At 37.8% G+C, this 21026-nt stretch overlaps 3 protein-coding genes across 6 annotated transcripts in view; 2 read left to right on the forward strand and 1 right to left on the reverse strand.

Moving 5' to 3' along the window:
• ppef1 (protein phosphatase, EF-hand calcium binding domain 1) overlaps positions 1–8144 on the reverse strand; it is a 33710-nt gene extending 25566 nt beyond the window's left edge. For 3 of the 4 annotated variants that reach the window (XM_061887346.1, XM_061887345.1, XM_061887344.1), the window contains exons 1-3: positions 7915–8139; positions 5046–5110; positions 783–815 (exon numbers count right to left, since the gene is read on the reverse strand). In XM_061887346.1, the coding sequence (XP_061743330.1) occupies positions 783–815; positions 5046–5086 (74 nt within the window). In that variant the 5' untranslated portion in view covers positions 5087–5110; positions 7915–8139. Of the gene's footprint in view, positions 1–782; positions 816–5045; positions 5111–7914 lie in introns of all 4 variants that reach the window. The other variant, XM_061887347.1, reaches the window with a different exon arrangement.
• A 9076-nt stretch (positions 8145–17220) lies between these two features.
• LOC133542889 (retinoschisin-like) overlaps positions 17221–21026 on the forward strand; it is a 33818-nt gene continuing 30012 nt past the window's right edge. The window contains 2 exon segments of the mRNA XM_061887131.1: positions 17221–17336; positions 17579–17601. Coding sequence (XP_061743115.1) covers positions 17288–17336; positions 17579–17601 — 72 coding nt within the window. The 5' untranslated portion in view covers positions 17221–17287.
• On the forward strand, positions 18675–19748 carry LOC133542821 (platelet binding protein GspB-like; the record flags this gene model as incomplete). The annotated part of the gene is made up of 2 exons (XM_061887011.1): positions 18675–19047; positions 19093–19748. Coding segments are annotated over 2 exons (1029 nt in total), but the record flags the coding sequence as incomplete, so codon positions are not given.

Below are 21026 nucleotides of genomic sequence, written 5' to 3' on the forward strand. Positions count from 1 at the left end.
TAGGGTAGTTCTTTTTTTCCCTGGCTCATAACATCACAATATAGTACCATGTATATGATGCGTTCAGTTTATTAAAGCACCAAGCAAACAATCGGAAAATTCCCATCATATCAATTCCTAGATATGGTCATAATTATTTTAAGTGCACTACGCAGAATAAACACAACATTATTAATATTGCTACCACGGATAATTTGATCCAAAATTCCCTAAAACAGCCCACTACCTATAATATAGGTTTTTTAAAACATAAGACCCTAATAAAAAAAAATGTTTCTGCTGTTACCTCAGAAATTGCCTGTTCAGATGTTATGATTGTGGCTCAGAGATTTGTATGTAGATTATATTTATTTTCCATAACAAACAGGATAACTTAAATACCCTGGCAGTGGCAATAAGCTTAAATGTTTGCATTTACATTTTTGGAGTTGATTTTCATAAAATATGCTATTTAACTGCTACTGTTTAACAAGGACTGATTTAAATTGTGTTTGCACAACAAATGTTTTGGCGCTTTCGTTCATGTGGGAGAATATTCCAATAAAGGTGCACTACGCACTACTTTTGAATTCATTATTGGGCTTTGTGTATACAATGCAGTTAATCGCAATTAATCGGAGAAATAGTGCGATTAACTTTGATTGAAATTTTTAATCGTTGCTCAGCCCTAATAAAAACATATACATATATTATAAGATTGTAATAATATTCATCAGTCGTAAATGAAAGAACTCATTTATGTTGAGATAGACTAGTGATGTGTAGAAAAGAACTGGTCTTACTCAGAGCCGGACTGGGGGTTTTTGCAGCTTGGTCTGTGTGAAGAAACACAGAAGTGTTAATTGATTGAAATGAGTGTCAAAGAGTGGGGGCGTTAACGAGACACAGGGGAGGACACAAGCAACAGGCGGGCTGGAAAAATTAAGCAAATGACAAGACCTTGGAGAGGAACAACACTCATTAAAAAGAAGAGATCACAACCATCAGTCAGGTAGCAGCGTGGGCGTGGCCATGTCCATCAAATTGATGAACAACTACTTACATTATGCTAAAAAAGGTTAATGAGAGAACAAATATTTATAATTAGTCCATTCAAGCTGACTGTCTGAGTGCATGAATTTGATCGAGATTTCATAATACCTGAGCATGATTACAGTAGTGTAGTATCTGCTATACTAGGAAATAACCCTAACCCTAAGGCGGGGTCGGGGTCCTTTTTTTTTTTCCTTTCTTCTTTGTCATGAAAAAGAGACGTTTTTGTCATGAAAAAGGGAGGTTTTTGTGGTTGGTGCACTAATTGTAAGTGTATATTGTGTTTTTTATGTTGATTTAATTAAAAAAAAACAATTTAAAAATTTAATTTCTTAAATTTTTTTTTTTTTTTGGAAAAAATTCTTCTGCGGCCTGGTACCGGGCCGCGGCCCGGTGTTTGGGGACCACTGACCTACATGACCCGAATAACTCCTAAAACACTCATAAGTGCAGATTTCAACCATTGAGATACAAACCCTGTTTCCATATGAGTTGGGAAATTGTGTTAGATGTAAATATAAACAGAATACAATGATTTGCAAATCCTTTTCAAGCCATATTCAGTTGAATATGCTACAAAGACAACATATTTCATGTTCAAACTGATAAACTTTTTTTTGTGTGCAAATAATCATTAACTTTAGAATTTGATGCAAGCAACTCGTGACAAAGAAGTTGGGAAAGGTGGCAAAAAATACTGATAAAGTTGAGGAATACTCATCAAACACTTATTTGGAACATCCCACAGGTGTGCAGGCTAAATGGGAACAGGTGGGTGCCATGATTGGGTATAAAAACAGCTTCCCCCAAAAAATGCTCAGTCTTTCACAAGAAAGGATGGGGCGAGGTACACCCCTTTGTCCACAACTGCGTGAGCAAATAGTCAAACAGTTTAAGAACAACCTTTCTCAAAGTGCAATTGCAAGAAATTTCGGGATTTCAACATCTACGCTCCATAATATCATCAAAAGGTTCAGAGAATCTGTAGAAATCACTCCACGTAAGCGGCATGGCCGGAAACCAACATTGAATGACCGTGACCTTCCATCCCTCAGACGGCACTGTATCAAAAACCCACATCAATCTCTAAGGGATATCACCACATGGGCTCAGGAACACTTCAGAAAACCACGGTCACTAAATAGTCGGTCGCTACATCTGTAAGTGCAAGTTAAAGCTCTACTATGCAAAGCGAAAGCCATTTATCAACAACATCCAGAAATGCCCCTGGCTTCTCTGGTCCCGAGATCATCTAAGATGGACTGATGCAAAGTGGAAAAGTGTTTTGTGGTCTGACGAGTCCACATTTGAAATTGTTTTTTGGAAATATTTGACATTGTGTCATCCGGACCAAAGGGGAAGCGATCCATCCAGACTGTTATGCACGCAAAGTTGAAAAGCCAGCATGTGTGATGGTATGGGGGTGCATTAGTGCCCAAGGCATGGCTAACTTACACATCTGTGAAGGCACCATTAAGGCTGAAAGGTACATACAGGTTTTGGAACAACATATGCTGCCATCTAAGCGCCGTCTTTTTCAAGGACGCCCCTGCTTATTTCAGCAAGGCAATGCCAAGCCACATTCAGCACGTGTTACAACAGCGTGGCTTCATGAAAAAAGAGTGTGGGTACTTTCCTGGCCAACCTGCAGTCCAGACCTTTCTCCCATTGAAAATGTGTGGCGCATTATGAAGCGTAAAATAGGACAGCGGAGACCCCGGACTGTTGAATGACTGAAGCTCTACATAAAACAAGAATGGGACAGAATTCCACTTTCAAAGCTTCAACAATTATTTTCCTCAGTTCCCAAACGTTAATTGAGAGTTGTTAAAAGAAAAGGTGATGTAACACAGTGGTGAACATGCCCTTTCCCAACTACTTTGGCACGTGTTGCAGCCATGAAATTCCAAGTTAATTATTATTTGCAAAAAAAAAAATACGTTTATGGAGTTTGAAGCTCAAATATGTTGTCTTTGTAGTGCATTCAACTGAATATGGGTTGAAAAGGATTTGCAAGTCATTGTATTCTATTTATATTTACATCTAACACAATTTCCCAACTCATATGGAAACGGGGTTTGTACTTTGTATAGTTCAAGACTGACGCTCATTTAAAAACATCACTGCACATCATAAAAGCAAATACACTTTTGATGTGAAAAGTCTAAAAAAATGATGTAAAACGTCCGGCGAGCTGGATTGAAAGTCTTAATGGGCCTCATGTAGCCTGCGGGCCATATTTTGCGCAGGTCTGGTCTAATCTAATCCCTTAAAACCACGCCCCCTTCAAGGTTGCGTCCCTGGTAACAGTAAGAGTTAGAAGAGCATGAATTATTGTAGCGACAAGCTCCTAGTTGCCATTCATATTTCCATCCGTTGTGTCAATGGCGGCACTTTAGTGGTGATGTAACCATAGCAACCTTTCATATCACCCTTACTGCGAGCACAATTATCTTTGTCCTTTAAATGGTAAATTGGGTTATACTAGTATAGTGCTTTTCTACCTTCAAGGTACTCAAAGCACTTTGACACTATTATCACATTCACACACTGATGGCGGGGCTGCCATGCAAGGCCCTAAGCACCACTCATCAGGAGCAAGGGTGAAGTGTCTTGCTCAAGGACACAATGGATGTGACTCGGTTGGTAGAAGGTAGGGATCGAACCAGGAACCCTCAGGTTGCTGACACGGGCACTCTACCACCGCACCACGCCGTCCCAACCCCGTTGTTATTATCATCATTACCACGGTATTGTTAAATATGCTCAAAAATACTTCAACACATGCTGGAATATCTGAACCAGGTTGGATTTAAAAATACAATCAATCACCTTATTTTGAAGAAAAAAAACATTAAATATGACTTTTGTATTTGAATGACTAAAGCAGGGGTGCCCATTACGTCGATCGCGAGCTACCAGTCGACCGCGGGGGGTGTGTCAGTCGATCTCCAGCCAGGCTTTTAAAAAAAATAGACCTAAAAATTAGTGATCATTAATCTTCACCAAGACGTCACTTAAATGACATTCACGGTACCGGAGGGTCTTGTGAGATGACGCTGGCTGCTGCAAGATCATTATTATGAAAATATGACCGAGAGGAAGGCGAGAAACACTTTTTATTTCAACAGACTCTCGCGCCGTACCTTCCGTCAAAACTCTAAAGGCCGACTGCACATTTCCTATCTTCACAATAAAAGCCCTGCTTCATGCTGCCTGCGCTAACTAAATACAGAGTCTCGGAAAACTGGCGTGCACAAGCGATCCCTCAGAAAGCACAAGTGATGTGCACGCCAGCTTTCCGAGACTCTTATTTTGTTAGCGCAGGCAGCATGAAGCAGGGCTTTTATTGTGAAGATAGGAAATGTGCAGTCGGCCTTTAGAGTTTTTACGGAAGGGACGGCGCGAAAGTCTGTTGAAATAAAAAGTGTTTCTCGCCTTCCTCTCTGTCATTTTTTCATAATAATGAACTGGCAGCAGCCAGCGTCATCTCACAAGACCCTCGGGTGCCGTGAATGTCAATCAAGCAAGCTACGGAATTTGCCGCCAATGTTTTTCTTGTAAAGTGTATGGAAGCTGGATGAATTAGATGCCAAAAACCAACCACTTTCATGTGGTATTGTACAGAAAGGACAACTTTTTTTCTCCTCCATTTGAAAATGTGGGCGTTATCATCATTACTGTCTGATTCCAATCAATGCAAGTCATCAGAATCAGGTAATACACCAACTTATATTCTTGTCTTCGTGAAAGAAAGACATCTATATGTGTTACACATGCTTGTATTATCATTAAAGACATTTAACTTGTTTACAAAAATGCCTCTTTCATAAATAAATAAATATAAATGATATATATATAAATGAGGTAGATCCCCTCGAGTTGGTCAATTGAAAAGTAGCTCGCCTGCAGAAAAAGTGTGGGCACCCATGGACTAAAGGATGGAGTGTTTGAATGCTCAAAGTAAAAGAAAATCATGTTGGAAGTGAACAAATTTGGTGCACCCGCCTCACCTCTCGGCATGTGTGTTTCTATGGCAACAGAGGCGCCACATCCCATGATGAGCAGCAAGCGGGCCCTGAAGTCAGACGAAAGGGAAAAAGGTGTGTCACATTGCAGGTGTGACATGAGGTGTCCGCACACTCACCACAGCACTAGGGAGAAACAGGTGGTCATTACAGGTGCAGCATTAAATTTTCTTCCACATTCAAAGCCTTCCAACTTCAAACTGTTCAGACTATTCAGGAATGGCGGGCTTTGCCTTGACAAATTCCAAATATCAAATCAAATCAATGAAAGAAAATACACTTTATAACCACACTGCACGTTTCAGGGGAAATCATTGAAGTAAACAACCATTTGCTGCTTTGTTTCCCTAATGAATGCACATCATAAACATTGAAATTGCACTTGCAATATGTGCAGTACATAGCAAGTGCAATTATAATAAAAGGTTTGCTGCCACACACACACACACACACACACACACACACACACACACACACACACACACACACACACACACACACACACACACACACACACACACACACACACACACACACACACGCCATGTGCGCCTGTATACAGTGACTGTAGAAGCATTTAAGTCCCATCTTAAAACTCATTTGTGTACTCTAACCTTTAAATAGACCCCCCTTTTAGACCAGTTGATCTGCCGTCTCTTTTCTGATCTGCCCCCCTTTCCTTTGTGGAGGGGGGGACACAGGTCCAGTGGCCACAGATGAAGCGCTGGCTGTCCAGTGTCCGGACCCAGGGTGGACCTGTGCATCGGTTGGGGACGTCTGCGCTGCTGACCTGTCTCCACTCGGAATGGTCTCCTGCTGGCCCCACTATGGACTGGACTCTCACTATTATGTTAGATCCACTATGGACTGGACTCTCACTATTATGTTAGATCCACTATGGACTGGACTCTCACACTATTATGTTAGATCCACTATGGACTGGACTTTCACTATTATGTTAGATCCACTATGGACTGCACTCTCACTATTATGTTGGATCCACTATGGACTGGACTGTCACACCTATGTTAGATCCACTATGGACTGGACTCTCACTATTATGTTGGATCCACTATGGACTGGACTCTCACTATTATGTTGGATCCACTATGGACTGGACTCTCACTATTATGTTAGAACCACTATGGACTGGACTCTCACTATTATGTGAGATCCACTATGGACTGGACTCTCACACTATTATGTTAGATCCACTATGGACTGGATTCTCACACTATTATGTTAGATCCACTATGGACTGCACTCTCACACTATTATGTTAGATCCACTATGGACTGGACTCTCACACTATTATGTTAGATCCACTATGGACTGGACTCTCACACTATTATGTTAGATCCACTATGGACTGGACTCTCACACTATTATGTTAGATCCACTATGGACTGCACTCTCACTATTATGTTAGATCCACTATGGACTGAACTTTCACTATTATGTTAGACCCACTATGGACTGGACTCTCACACTATTATGTTAGATCCACTATGGACTGGACTCTCACACTATTATGTTAGATCCACTATGGACTGGGCTCTCACTATTGTGTTAGATCCACTATGGACTGGACTCTCACTATTATGTTAGATCCACTATGGACTGGACTCTCACACTATTATGTTAGATCCACTATGGACTGGACTCTCACACTATTATGTTAGATCCACTATGGACTGCACTCTCACTATTATGTTAGATCCACTATGGACTGAACTTTCACTATTATGTTAGATCCACTATGGACTGGACTCTCACACTATTATGTTAGATCCACTATGGACTGGACTCTCACACTATTATGTTAGATCCACTATGGACTGGACTCTCACTATTATGTTAGATCCACTATGGACTGGACTCTCACACTATTATGTTAGATCCACTATGGACTGGACTCTCACACTATTATGTTAGATCCACTATGGACTGGACTCTCACTATTATGTTAGATCCACTATGGACTAGACTTTCACTATTATTGTAGATCCACGATGGACTGCACTCTCCCTATTATGTTAGATCCACTATGGACTGGACTCTCACTATTATGTTAGATCCACTATGGACTGGACTCTATTATGTTAGATCCACTATGGACTGGACTCTCACTATTATGTTAGATCCACTATGGACTGTACTCCCACTATTATGTTAGATCCACTATGGACTGGACTCTCACACTATTATGTTAGATCCACTATGGACTGGACTCTCACACTATTATGTTAGATCCACTATGGACTGGACTCTCACTATTATGTTAGATCCACTATGGACTGGACTCTCATTATTAAGTTAGATCTACAGTACCTACGTCCATAGCACAGGTCGCCCAGAGAGGGTCCTCACATCTGCGGTCCCCTCCAAGGTTTCCCATTGTCATCCCATTGGGTTGAGTTTTTCCTTGCCCTGATGTGGGCTCTGAAACGAGGGTGTCGTTGTGGCTTGTGCAGCCCTTTGAGACACTTGTGATTTAGGGCTAAATAAGATTGATTGATTGACTGTATGGAAACTATGAAACAGAAATAAAAAGGTCCAGGCAAACAAACATTCATGGATGAACATTAGAACAGCCATGCTAATATCTGATGCTAATTTTTACAAACCAAAACATTTTCATTTCAAACATGACTAAAACGCATGACTCGCTGCCATGGAAACATAGAGAGCACTTTTTCAAGCCGTGTGGGAATAAAACAAGCCAGGACGTCACTCGTCCTACATGCAACACATAATAATAATAATAATAATAGGAATAATGTAGCCGAGTGTCCTGGTTGTTACAATAATAATACGACTACTACTACTACTAATAATAATAACGTAGTCCTACCTGCACAGTCCAATAGTCACATGTTATTATTATGATGAGTCTTCAGGTGTGCTCGTCTTCTAAGCTGCGTCTTTTCTCTCCGCCATGTTGGACTTCAAATACAGCTTTTTATTTGGCGCCAAAGTCAACCAAGTGGACGAAGAAGAGGAAGAAGAAGAAGAAGAAGAAGAAAGAGGAGAAGAAGGAGAAGGAGAAGGGCGTGTAGTAGGCGGCGACAAAGATGGTGCCGCGTCCTCCTCCATCCTCAAATGTTGATGTTGTTGTTGATGTTTTGTCACATTTGTGTAACTTCATGAAGACTTTTCTTACTTTCTCTCAGCTGCCTAAAATGGCGACTTACCCACAAGATGTGGTCTTTCCTTCCTCTCACAAATCCTTTTATTTACCTCGCAAGACTAAACATATTTACCATAAACATTTTTTTTTTTTTCAATCGATCATGTAAAATTATATTCTTCTTATTGAGCAACTAATTAGGATAATGCTCGTGTGAAACTTACTTCCGATCTGGGTCACGTCAGCCATAGATATATGTAACTAGATATATATATATAATACGTGTGTCATAAATAAATAAATAAATAAATGTAAATATATATATATATATATATATATATATATATATACACACACACACACTAGATGTAGATATAGATAACTAGATATAACATGTATATTTATATACATACTAGATGTAGATATAAATAGTTATCATTGGTGTTTATACAAATACTAGATGTAGATAGAAGTAGATATAGAAGTTTATATAAAAACTAAATGTAGATATAAATAGATATAGACGTTTATATAAATACTAGATGTAACTATAAATAGATATCATAGTGGTTTATATGAATACTAGATTTAGATATAAATAGATATATATGTTCATATAAATACTAGATGTAGATATAAATAGATATAGAAGTGTATGTAAATATAGATATAGTGGTTTATATAAATACTAGATGTAGATATAAATAGATATAGAAGTTTATATAAATACTAGATGTAGATATAAATAGATATCATAGAAGTTTATATAAATACTAGATGTAAATATAAATAGATATAGTGGTTTATATAAATACTAGATGTAGATATAAATAGATATAGAAGTTTATATAAATACTAGATGTAAATATAAATAGATATAGTGGTTTATATAAATACTAGATGTAGATATAAATAGATATCATAGTGGTTTATATAAATACTAGAGATAGATACAAATAGATATCATAGAAGTTTATATAAATACTAGATGTAGATATAAATAGATATAGTGGTTTATATAAATACTAAATGTAGATATAAATAGATATAGAAGTTTATATAAATACTAGATGTAAATATAAATAGATATAGTGGTTTATATAAATACTAAATGTAGATATAAATAGATATCATAGTGGTTTATATAAATACTAAATGTAGATATAAATAGATATAGAAGTTTATATAAATACTAGATGTAAATATAAATAGATATAGTGGTTTATATAAATACTAAATGTAGATATAGATATAGAAGTTTATATAAATACTAGATGTAAATATAAATAGATATAGTGGTTTATATGAATACTAGATGTAGATATAAATAGATATCATAGAAGTTTATATAAATAGTAGATGTAGATATAAATTGATATCATATAAATGTATGTAAATATGAATAAATATAGTGGTTTATATAAATACTAGATGTAGATATAAATAGATATCATAGAAGTTTATATAAATACTAGATGTAAATATAAATAGATATAGTGGTTTATATGAATACTAGATGTAGATATAAATAGATATCATAGAAGTTTATATAAATACTAGTTGTAAATATAAATAGATATCATAGAAGTTTATAGCTCGGTTGGTAGAGTGGCCGTGCCAGCAACTTGAGGGTTGCAGGTTCGATTCCCGCTTGTGCCATCCTAGTCACTGCTGTTGTGTCCTTGGGCAAGACACTTTACCCACCTGCTCCCAGTGCCACCCACACTGGTTTAAATGTAACTTAGATATTGGGTTTCACTATGTAAAGCGCTTTGAGTCACTTGAGAAAAGCGCTATATAAATATAATTCACTTCACATGTAAATATAGATATAGTGGTTTATATAAATACTACATGTAGATATAAATAGATATCATAGAAGTTTATATAAATACTAGATGTAATTATAAATAGATATCATAGTGGTTTATATGAATACTAAATGTAGATATAAATAGATATATATGTTCATATAAATACTAGATGTAGATATAAATAGATATCATAGAAGTTTATGTAAATATAAATAAATATGGTGGTTTATATAAATACTAGATGTAGATATAAATAGATATCATATAAGTTTATATAAATACTAGATGTAAATATAAATAGATATCATAGTGGTTTATATGAATACTATCAAACCGAGACATGGATTTGGTTGACTCCTCCGACGCAGAGAGATTACAGGACGAGCCAGGCGAGAATTCAGGTACATATTGTTTCAAAACACAAAAATGCAAAACGAAAAGCATGCTCGACGGCAGATAATAATCTATGCTAAAACTTAGAACAAAAACAGCACAATGGCAATACAATCTACAAAACAACCAAAAGATACTATCAAAAACATCATTACAAACAAAGACTTACTGTGACAAAAAAGTGAGGCATAAACAGCAAGGAGCGTGGCAGGAAGCAATGGCAGGTGATCAGTGGCAGGTGATCAGTGGCAGGAAGCAATGGCAGGTGATCAGTGGCAGGTGATCAGTGGCAGGTGATCAGTGGCAGGTGATCAGTGGCAGGTGATCAATGGCAGGTGATCAGTGGCAGGTGATCAGTGGCAGGTGATCAATGGCAGGTGATCAGTGGCAGGTGATCAGTGGCAGGTGATCAGTGGCAGGTGATCAGTGGCAGGTGATCAATGGCAGGTGATCAGTGGCAGGTGATCAGTGGCAGGAAGCAATGAGCAGCAAAGGTGGGAGAATACAAAGATAGTTCATGTTCCCAGACTGATGGACGGAAAGAACATGACTTAAGTAGTGGCTGTGATCAGTAGGAACAGGTGTGGGACTGAGGGCAGGGGCGTGGCTAGCAGGGACAGGTGAAAATCAATGAGTTGTCATGGTAACAAAACAAACCAGGAAGTGAAAAAACGGAACAAGAGTCCAGAAAACAAAACAAAACATGATCAAACATAAAACCAGATTTACAGGCGTGACAAATACTAGATGTAGATCTAAATAGATATCATATATGTTCATATAATTACTAGATGTAGATATAAATAGATATCATATATGTTCATATAAATACTAGATGTAGATATAAATAGATATCATATATGTTCATATAAATACTAGATGTAGATATAAATAGATATCATATATGTTCATATAAATACTAGATGTAGATATAAATAGATATCATATATGTTCATATAAATACTAGATGTAGATATAAATAGATGTATCATAGAATGAAATGACAAAGGCAGTGATTGCAAAGTTTGCAGCTTCCTCCTGAAAATGAAAGTCAATATTTTGCTACCTGCAGGTTTCGTCTGACATGAAAATATGATATTTGACTTTAAGTCTGTGTTGCTATGGTTGTTAGCTAGTAGCTTTTTGCACAACTTTGGGGAGAGGCGGGGCCAAACAAGAGAGGAGGGGCCACTGCAGATTTTATTATTTGTTTTTTTTTTTTTTACATTTGACAGTTTTTGTATAAAAAAAACTATTAGTACTTTGGCCTACTACGCTACTGTGTTTCATGATGGTGGTACTTAATGAATACTTAGGTCTACTACACTACTGTATTTGATGTTGTCATTATGGTGGTACTTAATGAATACTTAGGTCTACTACACTACTGTATTTAATGTTGTCATGATGGTGGTACTTAATGAATACTTAGGTCTACTACACTACTGTATTTAATGTGATCATGATGGTGGTACTTAATGAATACTTAGGTCTACTACACTACTGTATTTAATGTTGTCATGATGGTGGTACTTAATGAATACTTAGGTCTACTGCACTACTGTATTTAATGTTGTCATGATGGTGGTACTTAATGAATACTTAGGTCTACTACACTACTGTATTTAATGTTGTCATTATGGTGGTACTTAATGAATACTTAGGTCTACTACACTACTGTATTTTAATGCTGGTCATGATGGTGGTACTTAATGTATACTTAGCTCTACTACACTACTGTATTTAAAGTTGTCATAATGGTGGTACTTAATGAATACTTAGGTCTACTACGCTACTGTATTTAAAGTTGTCATAATGGTGGTACTTAATGAATACTTAGGTCTACTACACTACTGTATTTAAAGTTGTCATTATGGTGGTACTTAATGTATACTTAGCTCTACTACACTACTGTATTTAAAGTTGTCATAATGGTGGTACTTAATGAATACTTAGGTCTACTACACTACTGTATTTAATGTTGTCATGATGGTGGTACTTAATGAATACTTAGGTCTACTACACTACTGTATTTAATGTTGTCATTATGGTGGTACTTAATGAATACTTAGGTCTACTACAGTACTGTATTTAATGTGATCATGATGGTGGTACTTAATGAATACTTAGGTCTACTACACTACTGTATTTCAAGTTGTCATTATGGTGGTACTTAATGAATACTTAGGTCTACTACACTACTGTATTTAATGTTGTCATTATGGTGGTACTTAATGAATACTTAGGTCTACTACACTACTGTATTTTAATGTTGGTGATGATGGTGGTACTTAATGAATACTTAGGTCTACTACACTACTTTATTTAATGTTGTCATGATGGTGGTAATTAATGAATACTTAGGTCGACTACACTACTGTATTTAATGTTGTCATGATGGTGGTACTTAATGAATACTTAGGTCTACTACACTACTGTATTTAATTTTGTCATTGTGGTGGTACTTAATGAATACTTATTTCTACTACACTACTGTATTTAATGTTGTCATTATGTTGTTACTTAATGAATGCTTGGGTCTACTACACTACTGTATTTAATGTTGTCATGATGGTGGTACTTAATGAATACTTAGGTCTACTACACTACTGTATTTAATGTTGTCATGATGGTTGTACTTAATGAATACTTAGGTCTACTACACTACTGTATTTAATGTTGTCATTATGGTGGTAATTAATGAATACTTAGGTCTACTACACTACTGTATTTAATGTTGTCATTATGTTGTTACTTAATGAATACTTAGGTCTACTACACTACTGTATTTAAAGTTGTCATAATGGTGGTACTTAATGAATACTTAGGTCTACTACACTACTGTATTTAATGTTGTCATGATGGTGGTACTTAATGAATACTTAGGTCTACTACACTACTGTATTTAATGTTGTCATTATGGTGGTACTTAATGAATACTTAGGTCTACTACACTACTGTATTTAATGTTGTCATTATGGTGGTACTTAATGAATACTTAGGTCTACTACACTACTGTATTTAATGTTGTCATTATGGTGGTACTTAATGAATACTTAGGTCTACTACACTACTGTATTTAATGTTGTCATGATGGTTGTACTTAATGAATACTTAGGTCTACTACACTACTGTATTTAATGTTGTCATTATGGTGGTAATTAATGAATACTTAGGTCTACTACACTACTGTATTTAATGTTGTCATTATGTTGTTACTTAATGAATACTTAGGTCTACTACACTACTGTATTTAAAGTTGTCATAATGGTGGTACTTAATGAATACTTATGTCTACTACACTACTGTATTTAATGTTGTCATGATGGTGGTACTTAATGAATACTTAGGTCTACTACACTACTGTATTTAATGTTGTCATTATGGTGGTACTTAATGAATACTTAGGTCTACTACACTACTGTATTTAATGTTGTCATTATGGTGGTACTTAATGAATACTTAGGTCTACTACACTACTGTATTTAATGTTGTCATGATGGTGGTACTTAATGAATACTTAGGTCTACTACACTACTGTATTTAATGTTGTCATTATGGTGGTACTTAATGAATACTTAGGTCTACTACACTACTGTATTTAATGTTGTCATTATGGTGGTACTTAATGAATACTTAGGTCTACTACACTACTGTACTTAATGTTGTCATTATGTTGTTACTTAATGAATACTTGGGTCTACTACACTACTGTATTTAATGTTGTCATGATGGTGGTACTTAATGAATACCTAGGTCTACTACACTACTGTATTTTATGTTGTCATGATGGTGGTACTTAATGAATACTTAGGTCTACTACACTATTGTATTTCAAGTTGTCATTATGGTGGTACTTAATGAATACTTAGGTCTACTACACTACTGTATGTTGTCATTATGGTGGTACTTAATGAATACTTAGGTCTACTACACTACTGTATTTAATGTTGTCATGATGGTGGTACTTAATGAATACTTAGGTCTACTACACTACTGTATTTAATGTTGTCATTATGGTGGTACTTAATGAATACTTAGGTCTACTACACTACTGTATTTAATGTTGTCATTATGGTGGTACTTAATGAATACTTAGGTCTACTACACTACTGTATTTAATGTTGTCATTATGGTGGTACTTAATGAATACTTAGGTATACTACACTACTGTATTTAATGTTGTCATGATGGTTGTACTTAATGAATACTTAGGTCTACTACACTACTGTATTTAATGTTGTCATTATGTTGTTACTTAATGAATACTTAGGTCTACTACACTACTGTATTTAAAGTTGTCATAATGGTGGTACTTAATGAATACTTATGTCTACTACACTACTGTATTTAATGTTGTCATGATGGTGGTACTTAATGAATACTTAGGTCTACTACACTACTGTATTTAATGTTGTCATTATGGTGGTACTTAATGAATACTTAGGTCTACTACACTACTGTATTTAATGTTGTCATTATGGTGGTACTTAATGAATACTTAGGTCTACTACACTACTGTATTTAATGTTGTCATGATGGTGGTACTTAATGAATACTTAGGTCTACTACACTACTGTATTTAATGTTGTCATTATGGTGGTACTTAATGAATACTTAGGTCTACTACACTACTGTATTTAATGTTGTCATTATGGTGGTACTTAATGAATACTTAGGTCTACTACACTACTGTACTTAATGTTGTCATTATGTTGTTACTTAATGAATACTTGGGTCTACTACACTACTGTATTTAATGTTGTCATGATGGTGGTACTTAATGAATACCTAGGTCTACTACACTACTGTATTTTATGTTGTCATGATGGTGGTACTTAATGAATACTTAGGTCTACTACACTATTGTATTTCAAGTTGTCATTATGGTGGTACTTAATGAATACTTAGGTCTACTACACTACTGTATGTTGTCATTATGGTGGTACTTAATGAATACTTAGGTCTACTACACTACTGTATTTAATGTTGTCATGATGGTGGTACTTAATGAATACTTAGGTCTACTACACTACTGTATTTTAAAGTTTGTCATGATGGTGGTACTTAATGAATACTTAGGACTACTACACTACTGTATTTCAAGTTGTCATTATGGTGGTACTTAATGAATACTTAGGTCTACTACACTACTGTATTTAATGTTGTCATTATGGTGGTACTTAATGAATACTTAGGTCTACTACACTACTGTATTTTAATGTTGGTCATGATGGTGGTACTTAATGTATACTTAGGTCTACTACACTACTTTATTTAATGTTGTCATGATGGTGGTAATTAATGAATACTTAGGTCGACTACACTACTGTATTTAATGTTGTCATGATGGTGGTACTTAATGAATACTTAGGTCTACTACACTACTGTATTTAATGTTGTCATGATGGTGGTACTTAATGAATACTTAGGTCTACTACACTACTGTATTTAATGTTGTCATGATGGTGGTACTTAATGAATACTTAGGTCTACTACACTACTTTATTTAATGTTGTCATGATGGTGGTAATTAATGAATACTTAGGTCGACTACACTACTGTATTTAATGTTGTCATGATGGTGGTACTTAATGAATACTTAGGTCTACTACACTACTGTATTTAATTTTGTCATTGTGGTGGTACTTAATGAATACTTATTTCTACTACACTACTGTATTTAATGTTGTCATTATGTTGTTACTTAATGAATGCTTGGGTCTACTACACTACTGTATTTAATGTTGTCATGATGGTGGTACTTAATGAATACTTAGGTCTACTAAACTACTGTATTTAATTTTGTCATTGTGGTGGTACTTAATGAATACTTATTTCTACTACACTACTGTATTTAATGTTGTCATTATGTTGTTACTTAATGAATGCTTGGGTCTACTACACTACTGTATTTAATGTTGTCATGATGGTGGTACTTAATGAATACTTAGGACTACTACACTACTGTATTTAATGTTGTCATTATGGTAGTACTTAATTAATACTTAGGTCTACTACACTACTGTATTTCATGTTGTCATTATGGTGGCACTTAATGAATACTTTGGTCTACTACACTACTGTATTTAATGTTATCATGATGGTGGTACTTAATGAATACTTAGGTCTACTACACTACTGTATTTAATGTTGTCATTATGGTGGTACTTAATGAATACTTAGGTCTACTACACTACTGTATTTAATGTTGTCATGATGGTGGTACTTAATGAATACTTAGGACTACTACGCTACTGCTGTCATGATGTAATATGAACAAGATCATTGTGAGTTAACATATTTCAAACTAAAGTCAAGTGTTTTTAAGTGCATTTTACTAATTAGAATGAAGTACGATGAAGATTTAAAAATAATTAGATTTGACAATGTAGTGTTATGTTAGTATTGTGTACTTCCACCATTATTTTGATCTATGAATTATAGATTGATCCAATAATCAGATATTACACATAGAGTGGGTCAAATAAAACAAGATGTTTCCGCTTGCCAAAACCTTCATTCTTTTTTCCTAACACGAGTCACGTGTGCTCTCTTGCAGCAGCCGTGCAGAAACTATGTCTGCATATTTAAACTTACTGTTTGATCAATTATTCCCCCAAAGAACAGGATAGTAATCATCATTTTTTTCTTTTGAATTACATAAATCCATAAACTGTTGAAGCTTTACTGTTGACCATCAACTGAAGCACGCACACACACACACACACACACACACACATTAGGCATGCGTGTGTGTGTGTGTGTGTGTACGTAGTGGGAGGAGCTTAGTGAGATGAGCAGCAGTTGTGATTTATGGATTTATGGATTATTCTAATCCAGATTTGACATCGCTGCTGCCGTGCTGAGTTTGGTGAGAAGACTGCAAGATGTTTGTCAAGGTGCTGCTCGCCCTGCTGCTTCTGCTGCCAACTCACGGTACTTCTCCATTTCATATCTACTCTGCTGATGTCAAAATATTCATATGTAGTCTACTCATATCAAAAAGTATCATCTCCCATGTTGACACGATTTGTCTGCAGCAAAGACTAAATATGATCTTTGTTTGTCATCTGTGCTTCACCGCATGATTCTGTCTGCGACCATCTGCCGGGGCATCATGGGGATCGTATGTGGATCACATGCATCGTGTCAATCGTCGCATGGATCATATGGATCAGTCATCTTCAGCCACGCTCAAGAGGTATGATTTGAGTCTACATACAAATATTCAATCACAAACTCAGAGACAGGAACAGACCCAACAAAGCAACCAAGAGAGCTGACTCCATCCTAGGCTGCCCACTAGCGCTCAGTCCATGTGCGGCCCATGCGGAGGAGCTAGAATCCATCCAGTGAGGGCGAAGGGTCCGATACATGCTCTTACAGACCCAGCACACTCATCCATCCATCCAAACACTCAATACTAGCTCCGTATCTCCTCCAGTATCTTCCTCCACATCTCCTCCTCTCTCTGCCTCCACATCTCCTCCACTCTCTGCATCCATATCTCCTTCAGTCTCTTCCCCCACTTCTCCTCCATTCTCTTCCTCCACATCTCCTCCACTCCCTTCCTCCGCATCTCCTCCGGTCTCTTCTTCTGCATCTCCTCCAGGCTCTTCCTCCACATCTCCTCCACTCCCTTCCTCCGCATCTCCTCCAGTCTCTTCTTCTGCATCTCCTCTGGTCTCTTCCTCCACATCTCCTATGGTCTCTTCTTCTGCATCTACTTCAGTCTCTTCTTCCGCATCTCCCCCGATTTTCTTTTCTGCAATTCCTTCAGTCTCTTCCTCCGCATCACCTCCGGTCTCTTCCTCCGCATCTCCTCCGGTTTCTTCTTCTGCAACTCCATCAGTCTCTTCTTCCGCATCTCCTCCGATTTCTTCCTCTGCAACTCCTTCAGTCTCTTCCTCCGCATCACCTCCGGTCTTTTTCTCCGCATCTCCTCCGGTTTCTTCTTCTGCAACTCCTTCAGTCTCTTCCTACGCATCACCTCCGGTCTCTTCTTCTGTAACTCTTTTAGTCTCTTCCTCCGCATCTCCTCCGATTTCTTCTTCTGCAACTCCTTCAGTACCTTCCTCCGCATCACCTCCGGTCTCTTCCTCCGCATCTCCTCCTGTCTCTTCTTCTTCAACTCCTTCAGTCTCTTCCTCTGCATCTCCACCATTCTCTTCCTCCGCATCTCCTCTGGTCTCTTTCTCCGCATCTCCTCCGGTTTCTTTTTGTGCAACTCCTTCAGTCTCTTCCTCTGCATCTCCTCCGGTCTCTCCCTCCGCATCACCTCCGGTCTCTTTCTCCGCATCTCCTCCGGTTTCTTTTTGTGCAACTCCTTCAGTCTCTTCCTACGCATCACCTCCGGTCTCTTCTTCTGTAACTCTTTTAGTCTCTTCCTCCGAAACTCCTCCAATTTCTTCTTCTGCAACTCCTTCAGTCTCTTCCTCCGCATCTCCTCCGATTTCTTCTTCTGCAACTCCTTCAGTACCTTCCTCCGCATCACCTCCGGTCTCTTTCTCCGCATCTCCTCCAGTCTCTTCTTCTGCAACTCCTTCAGTCTTTTCCTCTGCATCTCCACCATTCTCTTCCTCCGCATCTCCTCTGGTCTCTTCTTCTGCATCTCCTCCGGTCTCTTCTTCTGCAACTCCTTCAGTGTCTTCCTAAGCATCTCCTCCGATTTCTTCTTCTGCAACTCCTTCAGTCTCTTCCTCCGCATCACCTCCGGTCTCTTTCTCCGCATCTCCTCCGGTCTCTTCTTCTGTAACTCCTTCAGTCTCTTCCTACGCATCACCTCCGGTCTCTTCTTCTGTAACTCTTTTAGTCTCTTCCTCCGCATCTCCTCCGGTCTCTTCTTCTGCAACTCCTTCAGTCTGTTCCTCCTCATCACTTCCGGTTTCTTCTTCTGCAACTCCTTCAGTCTCTTCCTCCACATCACCTCCGGTATCTTCCTCCGCATCCCCTCCGGTCTCTTCTTCTGCAGCTCCTTCAGTCTCTTCCTCCGCATCTCCTATGGTCTCTTCTTCTGCAGCTCCTTCAGTCTCTTCCTCCACATCTTCTCCAGTCTCCTCCTCCGCATCTGCTTCGGTCTCTTCATCCGCATCTGCTTCAGTCTCTTCCTCCGCATCACCTCCGGTCTCTTCTTCTGCAACTCCTTCAGTCTCTTCCTTCGCATTTCCCCCGGTCTCTTCTTCTGGAAATCCTTCAATCTCTTCCTCCGCATCTTCTCTGGTCTCTTCTTCTGCAACTCCTTCAGTCTCCTCCTCCGCATCTGTTTCGGTGTCTTCATCTGCATCTCCTTCTGTTTCTTCCACTGCAAATGTCATTATTTGTACAGTAACATTCTGGGGACTGATCTGACAGTTATTATATATATATATATATATATATATATATATATATATATATATATATATACAGTGGGGCAAAAAAGTATTTAGTCAGCCAGCGATTGTGCAAGTTCTCCCACTTAAAATGATGACAGAGGTCTGTAATTTTCATCATAGGTACACTTCAACTGTGAGATACAGAATGTGAAAAAAAATCCAGGAATTCACATTGTAGGAGTTTTAAATAATTTCTTTGTAAATTATGGTGGAAAATAAGTATTTGGTCAATAACGAAATTCAACTCAATACTTTGTAATATAACCTTTGTTGGCAGTAACAGAGGTCAAACGATTACTATAGGTCTTTACCAGGTTTGCACACACAGTAGCTGGTATTTTGGCCCATTCCTCTATGCAGATCTTCTCGACAGCAGTGATGTTTTGGGGCTGTTGCCGAGCAACACGGACTTTCAACTCCCTCCACAGATTTTCTATGGGGTTGAGGTCTGCAGACTGGCTAGGCCACTCCAGGACTTTCAAATACTTCTCACGGAGCCACACTTTCATTGCCCAGGTGGTGTGTTTGGGATCATTGTCATGCTGGAAGTCCCAGCCACGTTTCATCTTCAAAGCTCTCGCTGATGGAAGGAGGTTTTGGCTCAAAATCTCACGATACATGGCCCCATTCATTCTTTCCTTAACACGGATCAATCGTCCTGTCTCCTTAGCAGAAAAATAGCCCAAAGCATGATGTTTCCACCCCCATGCTTCACAGTAGGTATGGTGCTCTTGGGATGCAGCTCAGTATTTTTCTTCCTCCAAACACGTCAAGTTGAGTTTTTACCAAAAAGTTATATTTTGGTTTCATCTGACCACATGACATTCTCCCAATCCTCTGCTGTATCATCCATGTGCTCTCTGGCAAACTTCAGATGAGCCTGGACATGCACTGGCTTAAGCAGGGGGACACGTCTGGCACTGCAGGATTTGATTCCCTGTCGGCAAAGTGCGTCACTGATGGTAACCTTTGTTACGTCTGTCCCAGCTCTCTGCAGCTCATTCACCAGGTCCCCCCGTGTGGTTCTGGGATTTTTGCTCACCATTCTCATGATCATTTTGACCCCACGGGATGAGATCTTGCGAGGAGCCCCAGATCTAGGGAGATTATCAGTGGTCTTGTATGTCTTCCATTTTCTGATAATTGCTCCCACAGTTGTTTTTTTCACACCAAGCTGCTTGCCTATTGTAGGTTCACTCTTCCCAGTCTGGTGCAGGTCTACAATTCTTTTCCTGGTGTCCTGCGACAGCTC

The sequence above is a fragment of the Nerophis ophidion genome, linkage group LG25 (assembly GCF_033978795.1).
Source record: "Nerophis ophidion isolate RoL-2023_Sa linkage group LG25, RoL_Noph_v1.0, whole genome shotgun sequence".
Classification (NCBI taxonomy): Eukaryota; Metazoa; Chordata; class Actinopteri; order Syngnathiformes; family Syngnathidae; genus Nerophis; species Nerophis ophidion.